The 18,807-nt window shown below is 33.3% G+C and overlaps 1 protein-coding gene and 1 non-coding gene across 2 annotated transcripts in view; both read left to right on the top strand.

Moving 5' to 3' along the window:
- MDGA2 (MAM domain containing glycosylphosphatidylinositol anchor 2) overlaps positions 1 to 18,807 on the top strand; it is an 806,109-nt gene that overhangs the window by 513,408 nt on the left and 273,894 nt on the right. The window contains exon 5 of the mRNA XM_033109651.1: positions 15,668 to 15,800. Within this exon, the coding sequence (XP_032965542.1) occupies positions 15,668 to 15,800 (133 nt within the window). The remainder of the gene's footprint in view (positions 1 to 15,667; positions 15,801 to 18,807) is intronic.
- Positions 17,107 to 17,241, top strand: LOC117024345 (U4 spliceosomal RNA). Its single transcript, XR_004423417.1, has one exon. It is a non-coding gene; the product is annotated as a U4 spliceosomal RNA (small nuclear RNA).

Below are 18,807 nucleotides of genomic sequence, written 5' to 3'. Positions count from 1 at the left end.
GATAGTTTCTCGAAACCTGGCCTTTTAAAAACTATGTGTACTCAACTGAATGATCAGAAAACTCAAATAATGAAGGAAAATCTATGTTTTACGTAGTAGTTAAATTTCAAATGTTAACTCTTGAAACACAATTTAAATTAATGTATCCTGACTTATATTTCTTTGTTCATAGATTTACCTAGGTTTTACCATAAAGTACATAATTATACATTTGCTGGCTGCTTTTTTTGTGTTTTTTTTTTTTGGAAAATATTTCTTCAAAAAACACTGATTTCCTCATTTGCAATGGTAAATAAGTTTTGAAGGAATGAAGAAATCTACTTGAAATTTATTTGGCTTTGGTTTTAGAAAAAAAATCTAATTGTCTTTGTTCAGTTTTGGTTTTTAATTAGTTTAAGAATAGTCTTAATTACATAAAAAGTAAAATAGCTAATGAATCATTAAATATTTATTAAAAAGAATTGAATTATTTTTACATAGAGTGAATTTACTATGAATTATTCTACTGTAGTAAATTGAGAGTGGAGAATTAATAATTCTTGAGGAAGACATTGAAGTTGGTAGGAGAAATATCTGAATGCTGTTTAATTATAAGGTTTTTTTTGTTTTGTTGGTTGGGTGTTTTTTTTCTTTTCTTTTTTTTTTTTTTACTAGAAAGGAGAACAAACCTAATTAACAAAGAAAATGTTTTAAATTTTAAAAATGTATTTGGAAACATATTTAAAATAATTGTGGCCATGAATAATAATAATAATAATAATAATAATAAACATGATATGCCAACAAGATAAATAGTGATTTAGCCGTATTATATAAGTTTTAAGACATCATAAGTCCATATTAGGGACATATACAACTAAATTTTAAATATTATAAATATTATACTTCAAAATTCTAAAGATTACTACAGATTTCATATCTCAACTTTCTAATAGCATAAGGTTATCCTGAGTTCGTAAATATCCGAGCATCTCATTTTCACCATTAAATATATTTCCTTATATAGTAAACCATTTATTTACTTATACTGTCTAAATCCTGGTCAGTTTCAGATTAATATAATTGCTAATGTTTAGCTATTAACAGTGAAAGAAAGTAATGATTATGTCAAAACATCTACACTTATCATATATATGATAAATACAGAGAGGGTGCCAAAAAATGTATACACGTTTTAAGAAAGGAAAAGACTATTAAAATTGCAATACTCACTATATACCGATAAAAAAGATGAATACAAGTCACATTTGAATTCTGCAATTACAGGAGGTGCTCAGGGTGGTTATCATCAGTGCAATTTTAATACAGTTTTTTCCTTTTTAAAAATGTGTATACATTTTTGGCACCCTTTGTACATATCATAAATATACATATATAAATATAGATGTATTTCTATGTGTTTGCTATTCACAGTTACAGAACAGCTGTGACTTCCCGAAATATAAATCTCTGAACATCATTGTCTCACCTGTGTTGCTAATAAATCTACCATAATATAGTGTTGAAACCTGTTTTTGATCTGACCCTCTCTTCACTCAGGCCACTCTGGCATCAGCTGTTCTCTGGCAGCATGCAGGCTTACAATTTCTCCATATATTCTGCACGGTGAAAATTTATTCTTCAATTTTTACTAAAATCAAAGAAAACTATGTTTTTCTTGTTAGAAACATAACAAAAAATTTTCTTAACAGTATTCAGTTGCCTCTAGGGTTCAGAAATTCAGATAAATGATCACTGATTGTGTATTTCATTTTTTCAATTTATTTAAAAAATATGGACATTGTTTAAATGTAGAAAACATATTTTCTGGTCTAACATGATAATGTTACAGACACTGAAGTAATTCTAAACACCTGTTCACTACACGGCTGCTTCTTACCTGGAGATGTGTCTGACCACTTGGAAATGAACACATGGCCTTATCCAAATTTGGGGAAAACATCATACTTTCAAAATAATTAGGAATTTGTTTTAAAATTATCAAATAAGCACAATTAAACTTTTCATTCATTCCTTTTCATTTGTTGCTATTTCTATGATAGCAACTCTAGAAAACCATCTTATAAAAGCTCCCAAACTAGTAGCTATTGATACTACCCCGTACCTTTTGAAATAACTTTTCTTTTCTTTCTTTTGCCTCTCATTCTTTAATGAGAAAACAACTTTTTAATTTGAATATTTCAATACTGATATTTTCTTCTTTATGAATATCCCCCTTTATTGGGCTACTTAACACAGGCTTTCTCTACCTTTGTATGTGCCAATAACTGCTGTTGGACTGAGTGAATTTTTTTTAAAAAGGTTTTAAGAAACAAACAAGCTTTTCTTGCAATTCTGTTTTATGTATTCACCTGCTGTGGTTGATAACTGTCAATAACATGCAGTTATAGTTCCTATTTAAAAATGCCTTTCCTGCCTTTGGTTACCTGACTATGTTGCTTATCTTTCCTGGAATGGCTTTGTATTTGTATCTGTCTTAAAAATCATGTAGGGCCAAGAAATATGTCAATATGTTTACATTACATATGCACTTAATTTGTTAATATTAAACATACGTTACAGGCCAAACTGATAAACACTCTCAAACAGCAGCCCATGGAAATTTAGTTCTTATTGCTACAGAAAATGCTGGCTTTTTCATAGATGAGCTATTATAAGTGATTTTTCTTTATACATGCATGTTGATATACGTACTGTACATGGGCCTGACAGAGCAAGTCTGCCGTACCACACAACTCCCATTACCTCCTCATGGAGTCTAGCCATAGGTTCCTAATTGGCTGTCATGCTTTATTACAGAAAACTACAAACATCTGAGTGACCATTTAAAAATGTAAATATTTTCCTGTTTTAATATCTCAAGTGAATTCAGTATATTGTAGCCTACAACACCATGTTTGGCCTTGCTCTCCCTTGCTCTCTTATGTAATATACCAGGTCGGACAATTAAGTTTGTGAATTCATCCTAGAAGAAGTGCTACATACCTCATTGCTGAATATCACTACAGTCACCCTCGAAGTACTCCCCTTGGGAAGCTATGCATTGATGCCAGCACCTAGTTCACCCTTCAAAACAATTTTGGAATTCTGTCTGGAATGGCCATCAGAGCTGTCATCGTATTACTCTTGATGTCCTGAATGTCATCAAAATGTCTTCCTTTCAATATTTCCTTTATCTTCAGATAAAGAAAGAAGTCATTGGGGGCCAGATCAGGTGAGTAGGGAGGGTGTTCCAATACAGTTATTTGTTTACTGGCTAAAAATTCTCTCACAGACAGTGCTATGTGAGCTGATGCATTGTCACAATGCAAGAGCCATGAATTGTTGGCGAACAATTCAGGTCATGTTGTTTTTTTCACACAGCCTTTTCAGCAATTCCAAATAGTAAACTTGGTTAATGGTTTGTCTATCTGGTACAAATTCATAATGAATAATTCCCGTTATCAAAAAAGTTAGCAACAGCATTACAACAAGTTTGCAAACTTAATTGTCAAGCCTTGTATACTTCATTTACTGTTCTGGTCACACCATCCCTAGACACGCCAAGGGTCTGCATACTGTTGATCCTCCATGTGGAATGTAATTTACTTAGATATTATGGAAGGGTCTTCATATTGAGGACCCATCACCTCAGAATACTCTGAGGTAAGATCCTGCCATGCTGGGTGTCATGCAGTTCTCAGCTCCTGCTCCCCGTATAAGGACGCAGGATACGGTAAGGCCAAAAAGGAACACCCATGGAGCCATAGATAGGGGAGTCATACCACTGTGTTCTCGCTGGTGGCTGGTTTGGAGACACAGGAAGCAGGAGCCACACTATCTGCAACCTGCCGTACACTTATCTCTGCCAACCAACCTTACTTGCTAGCTGCAATCCGCCGTGCTAACTGCAATCCGCTCTTGCTAGCTCAACTACCATCTTGCTAGCCCACATTTGCTGCTTGCATAGCCACGGCAGTTATATTAGTGGCCAATGGCTCACTGGTTACAGCTGACAGCTAACTAGCCACAGCTGATGGCCATCCAATCACAGTTGATGGCCATTTACCACCCGAGTGAGCACCTTTCCACGTGAGGGCGAGAGCCTGGAAACTGCACTCCTGGCTCTGTCCCCACAGATCCCTTCTCTTCTACAGTTACTCCTTCCAGTTTTACTTTTTTCTTGTAGCACTGAAACTATCAAATTATCTTACTTATTTGAATATAAACTCACTAATGACAGAGACTTTGTCTTTTCTACAGCTACTACCTGACTTATAGAAGGTTCTCGATAAATATGTGGCAGATGTTGAGGCAATACTCCCACGGAGATGTCTGGGTTACTAGCTATGGGGTAGTGAAAATTGACTGCAACTTTCCAGTAACTCCTGAATCACTCTCTGTAGCTCCAGCCCTCTTCACTCACTAGAGGAAGGTTTAATGAATTGTGAATAAGAATGATGTTATAATTGAATCCATTTTAATGTATTTAATTTCCAAACAGTTGATGATGTCTAGTTGATTTTTAATTGATTTCTAGTCTAATTCCACTGTGTCAGAAAGCATACTCTGAATAATTTCAATATTTAAAGATGAATTGAGACTTGCATTATGCTAAGCCTATGCTGCATTTTCATAAATGACCCAGGTGCACCCACAAGAATGTGCATTCCAAAATTGTTGCGTGCCAATTAGGTCAAATTTGTTAATTGTCTTGTTTAGACAGTCTATATAGTTTCTGAGTTTTGTATCTGCTGTTCTAAACTATTGGAGTTTAGTTAACATCTATGGCTATAGCTGTGGATTTCTCTATTTCTTCTTTATTTCTTTCGATTTTTGCTTTATATATTATTAGTACATGCAGATTTAGAATTATTACATCTTCCTGGTTGATTATCATTAAGAATGTCCTCCTTTACCTCTAGCAGTGTGTCTTGCTTTAAAGTCTATTTTGTCTGTCATTACTTTAACAACACCAGCTTTCTTTTGCTTAGTGGGTTTTTTGTTTGTTTGTTTTTTGGAGGAGAGAGGAGCGGTAAATCATCTCTTCTTTTATTTTCAAACTTTCTGTGTTTTATAGTTAAAAACATGTCACTAGGAACCAGTATATATGTTCTTGTTGTTGTTTTAATCCAGTGGGACAATGCGCATTTAATACAATGACTGATATACATATATTTTTTCTATATGACCCACCTGTTTTATTTTACTTCTCTCTTCTGTTGCCTTTTTTTTTTTTTTTTTTTTTTGATTTGCAAATCTTTTAGTTATTCCCTTTCTTCCTCTATTTTAACTAAGAGTTTTAAATTATTTTAGTGTCATTTAATTGGTTATTTAAAAATGATACACTCCATCCTTAATTATTACTTTACCACATCTTTAATAATGATATAACTTAGAATACCTTAACCAATATTTACTTTTTGTATTTTATTTTGTCTACTGTTTTAGTTCTACATTTATTTTAAAATAAGCAAGGCATTAATATTATGTTCTTTGAAAAAGTCATTATACCCTTATATTTGCAATATATCCCTTTTTTCCCTTTTCAGTTAATTTTTCATTTACAGTGTTAAGGGAATAGTGAAGTTCCTTTTTTTTTTTTTTTTTTTGCAGGGGGTTATACATGTGTTCTAGCCACAATTTATTTAAAAGATCATTCTTTCACCACTACATTTTCTTGACACGTAAATTGAAAATCAATTGGCTCTATATTATGATCTATTCTGAACTATTTATTCTATCCCATCGATTTATATGTCTGTTTCTATGCCAGCACCACACTGTCTTAATTTCCTGTAGCTTATAATAAGTCCTGAAATCAGGAAGAATAAGTCCTTCAACTGTGTTCATCTTTTCAATATTGTTTTGGATGTTTCAGCTTCTATTTCCACCTAAATTTAGGATCATCTTGTTAGTTTCCACAAAAAGTCTAAGATTTTCATTGAGGTTTTATTGAATTTGTAGATCAATTAGAGGAGGATGATAGTAAGGTTATTAAACTGAGGATGATTGATATTGGCAATGCATTACAATCAAGCAAAGAAAAACCTGATCTCCTCCATTTTGATTTTACTTCTTTGTCACATGTGGTATTGCTCTATGAACAATTTGAAACTAATGTAAGACTTTCCAATGCCAGTTTTATTAAGACGTATGAACCTTTGAGATACTACTTTGAGTCTTCTTGTATATAGGAGGTATGACAATTAAGTCCGCCAACTTGTTGCAACTATGTTGCTAAACTTTTTTGATATCAGAGGGATTATTCATTTGAATTTGTACCAATTGGACAAACAGTTAACAAACTTTACTATTTGGAAGTGCTGAAAAGGCCTACATGAAAAAGATGAAAACAACCTGAACTTTTCACCAACAATTCATGGCTCTTGCATCACAACAATGTACCAGCTCACACAGCACTGTCTGTGAGGGAGTTTTTAGCCAGTAAACAAATATCTGTATTGGACCACCCTCCCTACTCATCTGATCTGGCCCTCAATGACTCCTTTCTTTACTTGAAGAGAAAGGAAATATTGAAAGGAAGACATTTTGATGACATTCAGGACATCAAAGGTTATATGATGGCACCTCTGATGGCCATTCCAGAAAAAGAGTTCCAAAATTGCTTTGAATGGTGGAGTAGGTGCTGGCATCAGTGCACAGCTTCCCAAGGGGAGTACTTCAAAGGTGACCATAGTGATATTCAGCAATGAGATATGTAGCACTTTTTCTAGGATGAGTTCGTGAACTTAATTGTCAGACCTCATATATGTGTTTATCATAGATGCATAGGAAGCTGGTAATTTACTTAAGAAATTCTGGAATGTTTCATATAAAGAAATTACCTCTCATGGGCAGGACAGCCAGTTAGTTGTATATAGCCACCTGGAGATCCAAGGCTCTCTTTTCCAATGGATCATGGTAGGTTTATTTTTGTGTGTGAATCTCAAATGCAAATGCCTACTAAGACTACTCTGGTAACATAAATATGTGATTCTGTCTACTAGTATGAAGATAAGAACTGGTGAGGCTTGCTGTGCATGCTTGCTTATTAGGAAATGAAAAAAACCTGCCTGTTGCCAAAGTCAATATTTGGTCCCCTGGGCTGTCATTTGTTACTCTGCTTGAGTCCACAGTTTTCTCAAGCAGGATGCAATGATACTTACAATAACATTTTTAGATTTATATGATTTCAAATATAGAGAGCTACAAAGTAAGCATGGTTTCTATAAAGAATGAAAATAATTATAATTAACAGATTGAGAATTTCAGGATTGACTCTAGCCTCCTGGGCACATTTTATAATATACATAAATATGATGTAGAGAACATTTTTATCCAGGAATCTACTTGATAGCAAACCAATGTCCTTATTTGTAGTTTCTAACTGCCTTGGATATTTGGAAGGACTGTGTGAAGTATGATTCTCCAACAGTAGAAAGCAACATAATGGACTTAGCCTGTGGTTTTTATTTTTACAATTATAAAATGTAATTTCTATGTAGGTTCTAATACATGAAGTTGTATCTAGTTGTTTTTTTTCCTTTATTGAAAAATAAACTCATGAATTTCTAAGTAACTTCATAATTGTGTTATTGAGTTAAAGGCATCAATTATTTGGTCTACTTATCACATTTCTTTTAGATTTAAAATTACTGTTGTGTTGTATCCTTGAAATATTTCCTAGGATTGACTCTTTTTTTTTCCCTTAGTATAACGGCTTTGCTGTTTGTAATGACCTATGAATAGTGTTTACTTTGCCTTTTGCCTAGTGTGCTAGTGTATGCGTGTATAATTCTTAGGTGTTATTGATTTTTTGGACTGTTGTTTACCATCAACTGCCAGGTGTACTTCATGATGGAAAAACTTTCCTTGTTAGCATTGTTGGTATTGGAGCACTTTGATCATGTTTTAATTAATTTCCATAGATCCAATGGCCTCCTGTCTTTAAACTGTTAATAAGATCCAGTTAAAATAACTGAGATCTACTATGTATAAGATATTAGCAACTTTCTTTCAGAGATACAGGTTACTGGGCTCCTTCTCTAACTTTGTTGAAATGTATATGTAAACAGTGACTATGATACAAAGTAAAAATGGTTATCAAAACAGAGGCACACAGTACTGCTGTAGAGAGCATTCAAGATGGAAAGCAACAGCACCTGCAATAATGCAGAAAGAAGATCATATCTCCAAAGATTGTCCATATCTCTGGTTGAGCAGAATAATAAGAGTATACATGGGGAAGACTGGACAACAAAGCTGGGAAGGTATACTGGGACTATTTTGTGGATGGATTCAAATGACAGATCATAGTCTGCTTATTTTTTTAATGTTAGAAAATTAAATTTCTTTTAAAGATGTTTTTGTGTTCAAGAACAATGTCTTGTTCTTAATAAAGTAGATTTCTAAGATAATGAGATATCCCACATGCCCATTCATACTAAGCTAATAACTGTATTAATTTGAATTGAATATTTTTTTCACCACCCTGTTGAGTGACAAAATATTCTTTATACCTTTTTATAGATAGTGTTTCTGGAATGAAATTGGTGTGTGTTCCAGAGGCTGATATAAATTGATAAGCGTATAACGTAATAAGTCCAAGAGGAGTAATTTTGCTTTTCATTCTTCCACTCAATACTGAAGATGTAGGCTAGTGTATATTGGTATTTATATGTTTGTAATAAATTATCATTAAAGCAACAACAATGAATGTGAATTGGAGGCTTTATTATCATTATTATTAGTTTACTGATATCTGAAAGTACATATTTTTAAAAAGCTCCAATTTCTATTATAAGTAAAATGAAAATACTACTTGGGGCAATAGTTATTGCTTCACTAGAAAATGTCACCATTGGTAGTGGAAAATGTGTAAAATACTTTTTTTAATTTCTTTTATTTAAAAAAGTAGTTTTAACTGTTAAATATAGGTGTTGAAAATAATTTTCTGAATGTTAAAGACACGTGCTTAAATTTTACAAACTACACATATTCTTGCAATTTTTCTAGAACTTTTGTAAGGATGTTCATAACATCATCTTGTGTATTGTAATTATACCATATAATTACAAAACTGAACATATTTACATCAATTATATAATTAGTTATAATTAGGCTAATGAAACTAATTATATAATAATCCACTGAAAATTCCGTTTTACAAATCATGGAAATTCACGTGCAAAAAGCCTTCCACCATCACAGAACATTAAATGTATATGATCAACAAAATAAAATTAATGTTATGTGATAAAACAGTTACAAGTGGTAAAGTCTAAATAATTATAAAAATGTACATCCATATGTATACATGCATGTCACTTGATAATACACACATGCACACACACACACACACACACACACACACACTGATATTCTCTTTTCACACTGATGTTTGGTTATACATTCTGCTACACTTTTAAAAAAATATCCTATAGTTTGGGAACTGTTTATTGAGAGGAAGAGAGTCAGCCTGGATACCTTTATCATTTTCTGAATGTGATAAATTAATTGGGTAGGGTTCAAATCCTTCCATAAGTATGCCTATTTCTATTTTCCTACAATAGCCTGTGTCTGCATTAGTCCCTCTCTCTCTTTGATGTGCTGCATCGTTTAATCTTACATATTAACCTAGATGACTGTCTTGTACACTCACACATCTTAATATTTTGTTTTCTGACTACAAGATGTAAATCATATTAGATCAACCCCCAAACTCTCCAATTCCATGCTAGCTGAACCACTGGAAATACGTGTATCTAGGCTTACAGTAACAGTTATTCCTTCTTTTTGTCTCTCCTTCTCATGTGCTTATATTGCTGCACTGTTCTGCATAAAAATTAACTAGGATATGTTGTGTGCAAACCATTATGTTTATTGGGCCATACTCGTTGGTGTTTATAAAGTATAGGAATCATTGCGAAGGGAAGGGGAATTCTCTTTAAACCTTAAAATCTCAATATTACTACCCAATTTAGATTATTTACTTTTGGGTAATGTAAACACCAGCAGCATTTCTGACCACTTGCTTAGAGGTTTGTCAGGCACCTGTACCTAGATAATAAATGAAACTATTATAAAGGATCAGTTTCTACTAGGAGTACATTAGTAGAACATTACAGACTAAAATTTGTACACTGGATAGAAAATGAAATGGAAAAACAAACTCAATAAGTGACACAATTATTATATTTATAATTAATTACCTACACATAAGTGGCTGTCAAAGTAGCAAAGTAATCTAAAGTGCTAGAAGCAAGCAGAGAAATACAGAATCATAAAAAAAGGATTTGTTGAATTTTAACAAAAGAACATCATTAATGACATTAGTAGGTACAGTTTCAGTAGAGTGTTGAAATAGTATTCAGAAAATACGGATTAAAAATAATTCATCAGTGGAAACAGATTCAAGAAATACTGGTAGAATATAATTAACTGTGTGAATAAAGAGACTTTATCGTGAAATATAAATCTAAATGACTGCTAATTCTTTGTATATGTTTGAAAATCATGACCGTGCTATGATTGCTTTTAGAATACTGATTATATGTATTAACATCTATTGAGCTCATATCAGGTGCCAAACAGATAGTAAGTTCTAGAGAAATCATATAAAATAAAGCCCTGAGTGGTGAAAGATAGGTAATTATAATACTTTTAATTTAAAAATTATTCCTTTAAAAAGTGTTTCTCATATGCTAAGTCCTGTGTTAGCTGCTTGGAGCATAGTGCTGAGAGTGAGACAGGCAGGGTCCCTCCCTTTGGGTATGTACAAACAAGTGTGGGATTGACAGAACATAAATCCATTATGAAAATAAACAGGAAAATGAGACTGTATCATAAAGGGATATAAGCAGGTCTCACTAAAGGGGATTCCTCCTACTCCAGAAAGTGAGAAAGATTTCCTGTGAAAGTAAAGAGTGTAGGGATCTAAGAATGAGATGAAATTGATTAGGGATAGAAAGATGAAGAGCCACACATGTGCAAAGGGTCTGTGGCAGTAGGAAGCTCAATACAGGCAAGGCACAGAAAGAATGAGATGAGACTGGGACGGCAGGGAGAATGCAGATCGGATAGGGTTGGCAGTCATGTCAATAGGTATTGTGTTTATTTTTAAGAAGAATAGTAAATGGTTCATGATCTAAGCAGAAAAATGAAGTGATCAGATTTGTATATTTTCCTCCTGGTTGTAGATTAGATCATTATACTGGCTTGCATTCTTAAACTATACCAAGTACAATCAGGAATTTTTCAGTTGCATGTAGGGTTTAGAGGATTACATTTGAAAATAAATAAAAGGAATGGTTGAGATTAAACATGCTTGCAGGTCAATAAAAGGCTCTAACAGAGAGAAAAACTGAATATATGAATAAGAAATAGTAATTGAAAGTCTAAGATTCCTGTCTTTAAACAAAGAAGATTTAGTGGACAAGCCATGAAGTTCAATTTAGAATATGTTCAGTTTTCAGTTCCTGTGAGACATCAAAATGAACACATTGAGGGGAAAATTTGGTATATGCATCTGAAACTTAATGGAGAATTCTGGAATAGAGGTACAGACTTGGTGTTGTGGTGGGGGAATGAGGCTTGTAGTATGAATTCATCAGCAAGGATAAAATCATTTAGGGGAAATTTATAGTGAGATCAACTATGGAACAAATAGAATTTCAGAGATACCAACAGTTAAGTTCTGAGAGGAGAAAAAAAAAAAAAGAAAAAATCTAAGCAGTACTAGTCACAAAGGTAGGAGGAGTAGAATGCACCACCTGATTTGAAAATTATTTGAGCTTCTGATCAAGATGGTGGAGTAGGTAAATGCTGTGCTTGCCTCTTCCCACAGGCACCTCAAAATTACAACTGAACTGCAGAATACCCATCATTGAGAATTGCCTGAAATCTACTGTGTTTCCCCGAAAATAAGACCTAGCCAGACAATCAGCTCTAATGCATCTTTTGGAGCAAATATTAATATAAGACCTCGTATTATATTATTATATTATATTATATTATATTATATTATATTATATTATATTATATACTCAGTCTTATATTATAGTAAAATACGACTGGGTCTTATACTAATTTTTGCTCCAAAAGACACATTAGAGCTGATCGTCTGGCTAGGTCTTATTTTCAGGGAAATAGGGCAGCTGAACTAAAGCCCTACAATTAAGGACATACAGAAGATGCCACCTCAAGACAGGTAGTAGAGGCATAGACATGGAACAGGCTGGTCCTATGCCCACATGTGACCATTAAAAATCGAGAGGGATATATGGGCTGTGTAGAGGCCCGCTGGAGGAGCAAAGGGTCCCAGCCCCACACCAGTCTTCCCAGCCCAGGTTCCAAGAGAAGTCCCCATAACTTCTGGCTTGTGGAAACAAGTGGAGATTGTGACTGAGTAAGAGGAAGTTACCTACAGTTAATTACCTACAAGGGAGCTCCTGTAAGATTGTCAGCTGATTTCTCAACAGAAACTTTGCAAGTCAGAGGGATTGGCTTGAAGTATTCAAAGTGATGAAAAGCAAGGACCTACAACCAAGATTACTATACCCAGAAAAACTGTCATTTAAAATTGAAGGACGGATAGAGATCTTCCCAGATAAGAAAAAGCTAATGGAGTTCATCACCACAAAACCAGTATTACAAGAAATGTTAGGGGGACTTCTTTAAGAACAAGGAAAAAAAAAAAGATAAAAAAGTATGAATAATAAAATGGCAATAACTACATATCAATACTTATTTCAATGTAAATGGATTAAATGCTGCAATCAAAAGACATATGATTGCTGAATAGATGAGAAAAAAAGACCCTCACATATGCTGACTACAAGAGATTCACTTCATATTGAAAGACACACACAGACTGAAAATAAACAGATTTAAAAAATTCATGAAAATGGAAATGAAAAAGAAAAAGAAAATGCTGGGGTACCAATACTTGTACCAGGTCAAATAGACTTCAAAACAAAAGCTACAACAAGAGACAGAGTAGGACCCAGTAATCTCAATTATGGGTGTTTATTTGAAGAAACCCAAATACTACTTCAACGGGACATGTGCATCCATATGTCCATTGCAGCATTATTTACAATAGTGAAGATAAGGAGGCGACCTGGGTGCCCATTAATGGATGAATGGGTAAAGCAAAGATGGTACATATATACGAGGTCTGACAATTAAGGTGGTGAACATGATTTGCAACAATGTTACTAACCTTTTTTGATATCAAAGGGATTATTCATTATGAATTTGTACCAACTGGACAAACAGTTAATCAAGTTCACTATTTGGAAGTGCTGAAAAGGCTGCATGAAAATGTTAGACGACCTGAAATTTTCGCCAACAGTTCATAGCTCTTGCATCACGACAATGCACCAGCTCACACTGCACTGTCTATGAGGGAGTTTTTAGCCAGTAAACAGATAACTGTATTGGAACACCCTCCCTACTCGCCTGATTTGGCCTCCAATGACTTCTTTCCTTACCCCAAGGTAAAGGCAATATTGAAAGGAAGACGTATTGATGACGTTCAGGACATCAAGGGTAATACAATGACAGCTCTGATGGCCATTCCAGAAAAAGAGTTCCAAAATTGCTTTGAAGAGTGGCCTAGATGCTGGCATCAGTGAATAGCTTCCCAATGGGAGTACTTCGAAGGTGACTGTAGTGATATTAAGTAATGAGGCATGTAGCACCTTTTCTAGGATGAGTTCATGAACTTAATTGTCACATATTGTGTAGTAGACTATTACTCAGCCATTAAAAAAATGAAATCTTGCCATCTGCAACATGGATGGACCTAGAGAGTATTATGCTGAGTAGAGTAAGTCAGATAAAGACAAATGCCATATTACTTCACTTACATATGGAATCTAAAGAACAAAATAAAGAAACACATGAAGCAGAAACAGATTCATTGATACTGAGAAAATTTTTATTGTTGCCAAATGGGAGGAGGAATGGGGGGATGGGTAAAAAGCGGAAGAGATTAAGAAGTACAAATTGGTAGTTCCAAAATAATAACAGGTATGTAAAGTAGAGCATTAGAAATAGATCAGTATTGTGATAACTATATATGGTGTCAGATGTGTACTAGATTTTTGGGGGTGATCACTTCATAAATTATATAGATGTCTAATCACTATATTGTACGCCTGAAACTAATGCAATATTATTATGTCAGCTTAATGAGAAAATAAAAAAAATAAAATTATCTGTGTCGACTGATTCTGGTATAACATTTTCTTTCAACTATGCTTTCTAACTAAGCACACTTTCATAGGCATTATATATAGTTAATATAAATAATAACTGTAATACACTGAAAGCTTGTTTTAAATATAAGTTCTAGAAATACACACACTGACTGTATGTTTGTGTGGGGTATATTTGCTTTTTTTTATACAGAAAGAATGCATTGTATTTCCTAAAGAAAAATTTAAAATGGAGATTGTTGTTTATCCTCTGGAGGAAAATGCTGAGGGTGTGATTGATTTAAGACTGGATTTTTGACATTGAATGAAAAGAATTATGGCCCCAATGTCCATGCACACTAAAGGAGAGATTCATGTGACACATTTAGAAAACTCTGTGTGCCTACCTCTGTGTGGAAAGCTTTTATTTTTTGCAAATGAACAGGCACAATCTTATGTATTGTCACTCATTATTTTGATCATTTTGAAGAATACATGGAAGTTGCTATTTTTAGGATTTGTGCGATGTTGCTTAAGTACAATAATAATAACAAATGCTTCCATACAGATGTTATCTGGAAAAAAATAACATTTTGAAAATTGCTATCAAATATGATGCCATTGGGATACCATTTCCATTTATGAGAGGAACTATTTGAAAAGATGCATAGAATTCTTAAAGAAATCCCAGGAGACCTAATTTGAATTGAGCAGGAGGTTTTTTTTTCCTTCTTTTGATTGTTTTGGTTTGTTTGTTCTTTTCACCCTTTGAATAATTTCATGTTTTTACATAACCTTTCTTGGCTAATTAAGAGATTGTAGTATGTTTTTGGCCATTTGACGTATTTGAATGTATCTACAATTTTGCAGATTTACTTGAGGCCTTGAACCCCTGAACACAAAATAACAAAAGAAAATAATAATATAGGTACAGTCATGAACACTTCTTTAATACAGTTTTAGATCTGTACAGTTATAGGTCCTTGCTCGATATTCACAAAATATTTATGTATATAAAATTAATTATCATCAGATTAACTTCATTAACTTTGTTCTACCAATAGTGTTTCATTTATTGGCTCTTTTTCAGAATTCTTTCATAACATTTCATATTGAAGTCTGCATAGATTGCAGTGTTTGCTGAATAAAATCCGTTATTAAGTACACTGTTCTGATCTTTGCATAATAATTTGCATAACTACCACCAGAAATAGATTTTTCCCCCCTAGGAAGATAGTTTGCAAAGAAAACATTATGAATTTTCATTGTAGTCTTTCAGTTTTTATCTCCAGGCACATTCCATATTATTTTTAAATGCACTGTTTTCCTTTTTTTAACTTAGGGCATTTTCTTTAAAAATAAGACAATCTATCATATTCTGATAATAATATGATTTAGTACAGCATATGACCTGATTCATTCTTTCATTCATTTTTGTTACTATTGAATTTTGCTAATTTTTTTTCTTTTTTTTACATTTTCAGGGTGAAACAAAGATCTTAAAACTAAAGAATCTTCGACCTCAGGACTATGCTAATTATAGCTGTATTGCTTCGGTGAGGAACGTATGTAATATTCCTGATAAAATGGTGTCATTTAGACTTTCCAATAAAACAGGTAAGGAACTATCTCTGAATGTTTTATGTCTATTATCCACAACTAATATTTAATGGTTCTTTAACTTTCTGATAGGCCAAATGATTTCTATAGTATATTGTAGGAACAAGGCATTCCTCAACTCTGCCACCCTCCCCACAAAAAAAAAATATTTGCTATCTGAAAAGCTTTTGGCAAATGGACACTGTAAAATTTAGTTGCAACATGCTCCCATATGCTTGTTTATATGGCATACAAAATTATAGTTCCTTATTATTGAATTCATAACTGTCACCAGCAAGCTATATCCTGTTCTTAAAAATTTCCGAGAAATATTAGATTCTTCATATAAAAATTTATAATCTAAATTGCTAAAAGTGTTTTGTGATCCCAAAACTAAGTGAAAGCACCTTTTTTTTTTTTAATTCGGTTTCAAGTTAAGAGATCTATTTGGTGATTGTAAGTAGGTGTTTTTAGGAAAATATTTTTGTAGACAATGTCAAAATATTAGCAAGACTAAAACTTGACTAAGCCTGTGTTTACAAATACAGACCTCAGAATAACTGCAAACAAGAAAAATTGCTATGTGAAAGAACAAAGAAAGGACGTGAATGAACTATCTTTTGTGTGACTGTGTATAAACAAACATATTAACAAATTAGAATTTCCGCTGGTTTAGAGAAACTTTAAGTGCAATTAAAAACTTTTTTGACTTTTCAATAATTATATTAATAAAGAGTTTTAAAATTACTTTCCCCATTAACAAAAACCTTGAAAAGGCCTTGGTATGCTTGTCATTAGGTCCTGTTCTGCCACTTAGCAGCTCTTGGATTTTTGTTTAGCAAGTCACTTCACTCTTATATGCTTCAGTTTCCTCAGAAACACCCAAGGGGTAGGGAAGAATTAATAAGTTGATATATACAAAGCATGTGGAACACACGTTATTAGTTCTTCTAACACAGAGCTAGTCAGCAACTCTATTTAGCTTATTTGGTGAAAAGATTAAACCTAGGACTTATTGAAAAATGAAAAAAAATATGTACTCATACATCGATTTATCAACGTATGTTCCCATGAGTTGTTAAAACTTTGAAAGGCTCATTCTTTTATTTATCACTTTATTTATTCATCAGAAATTTATTGGATTTCTATTAGGGGTCAGCAATAATAGGTATTGAGTAAGATGTAAATTGCCTTCAACTAGAGAAATGCTCTATGAAGCACCAGATAAAAGCAAAGCAAAAGAAGAATGTGGAAGAGAAAATGGACCTTTATCATAAAGGATGGGAAAGAGTTGAAAAAAACTTATGTTTAGAAAAAAATAGTAAGCTTGGCTCAGTGGCAATATCGTAGCCAATGAGGTTTATCCGAGGCGCGATTATTGCTAATTGAAAAGAATAGAAATATAAAATTTTAATGGGCCTAAGACTTATAAAGGTTAATAATCTCATTTCACTTGAAAATTAATAAATAGGATATTGAGAAATAAAAATCAGAGATTAACAGAAAGAATTGAGTGTGATTATGTTGTTCTTCTTGGCATGAAATGTGTTGTGAATTGTGATAACTAATTTTGTTTTTCTTATTTTCTTCAATGTTTTTTTAAAATTCTCATGATCCAGAGAGAAAAATTAAAGGCAAAATGTAAGCGAGTCTTAGGGGTGGGGTAAAGGCATTGCAGTAGAATGAGGAAGAACAAAATAGCAGATGTATTAATACTTATGTGACAACTCTGCACCTGAGCAGTGCTTTATTAATTTAAAAATCTTTCATGTGTATTGTCCTAGTTTACCTTTATAATGACTGCTAAGTAAGGAGGTGGATGTTTGTGTTTTTTTTAATCGCATCTTTTCCTATCATCTGGCATGACTAACCGGCCCATAGTGACTACATTATCCTTATTGGGTTGTTTTGAGAATGACCTCAAGCATCATAAACAAAAATTCTTTAAAGACAAAGAGGTACAATAAAATTATATTTAATATTTTTTATGCTGCATGAATGTATGGTTTTATTAGTTCCCAATGTTCCACAGCTAATAAGGGTGGGGGCAAGATGGATTTCAATGTTTGAAGAGTTATCTTAATAGGAGATGGACTAGCCATTCGCTATTTTTGTGCAGCTTGAGAAAATGAACTTAAATCTCAGCCAGAGTGTTTTATTAGGAATAAATAAGGCCTTCTTATCTTAAAGCTGAATGGAGAACATTACCACGAGGGGTGATAGACTACAACTCTTGAGGTCTTTTAAAGTAGCTGAGTGACTTTATTTTTGAGATGATTTTTAACAACCGCGAACTCAAAAAACTGAGATTTGACGACCTATCCTTTGCAGAGCACAGGGGCACTTTCAGCTTTCTGCTTCATTCTTTATTTTTCAGGCTGAAGTATTGGATACCTAGGCTGAGCAAACAAAATAACCTGTTATTCTCTTTTATAAATGATCTCACAAAATTTAGCTTCGTGCTCATTCCAAACTGAGCATCAGAATTATGGTAAATAATTGGGTTTCAAAATATTGCTAATACTTTGTTTGACTCTTCAATAACTCCAATCAGGCATGTCATGTGCCTAGTGCTTTACATATTCAAACCAGGTCTGCTTCAGCGCTTTTCCCATCTGGTTTGCTCAGGAAGTTGGAATAGTTTGTGCATTTCAAGTAGGTGAAATCATTGAGGTAGCTCTCAAACTACACCAGGAATAAATTAAGCTTTCAGCATCTTCATGTAAAAAGGTCCATAAACTGACAAATAAGTGCATACAGGCAAGTTCATTGTTTTTTTAACATTGAAAGAAGATCATGAGTCACCATTGCCATAATCAATGTGAGCATAGGGTGGCTTTTACAGTTTTTACTCTTGTGAATCTGTAATGACATAACGTTCCCATGTTTTTAACTCTTGGCGTGCAAAATGTCAAGGAAAATGTATAACTTATTGAGGGGACAAATATTCTATTATAAATATTGGAGTATGTTTGATTAATCTTCTCTGTTAATGTGTTTATGAACGTGAACTTTGGAAATAATT

The sequence above is a fragment of the Rhinolophus ferrumequinum genome, chromosome 6 (genome assembly GCF_004115265.2).
Source record: "Rhinolophus ferrumequinum isolate MPI-CBG mRhiFer1 chromosome 6, mRhiFer1_v1.p, whole genome shotgun sequence".
NCBI lineage: Eukaryota > Metazoa > Chordata > Mammalia > Chiroptera > Rhinolophidae > Rhinolophus > Rhinolophus ferrumequinum.
This window is presented reverse-complemented; position numbering and strand designations above follow the sequence as displayed.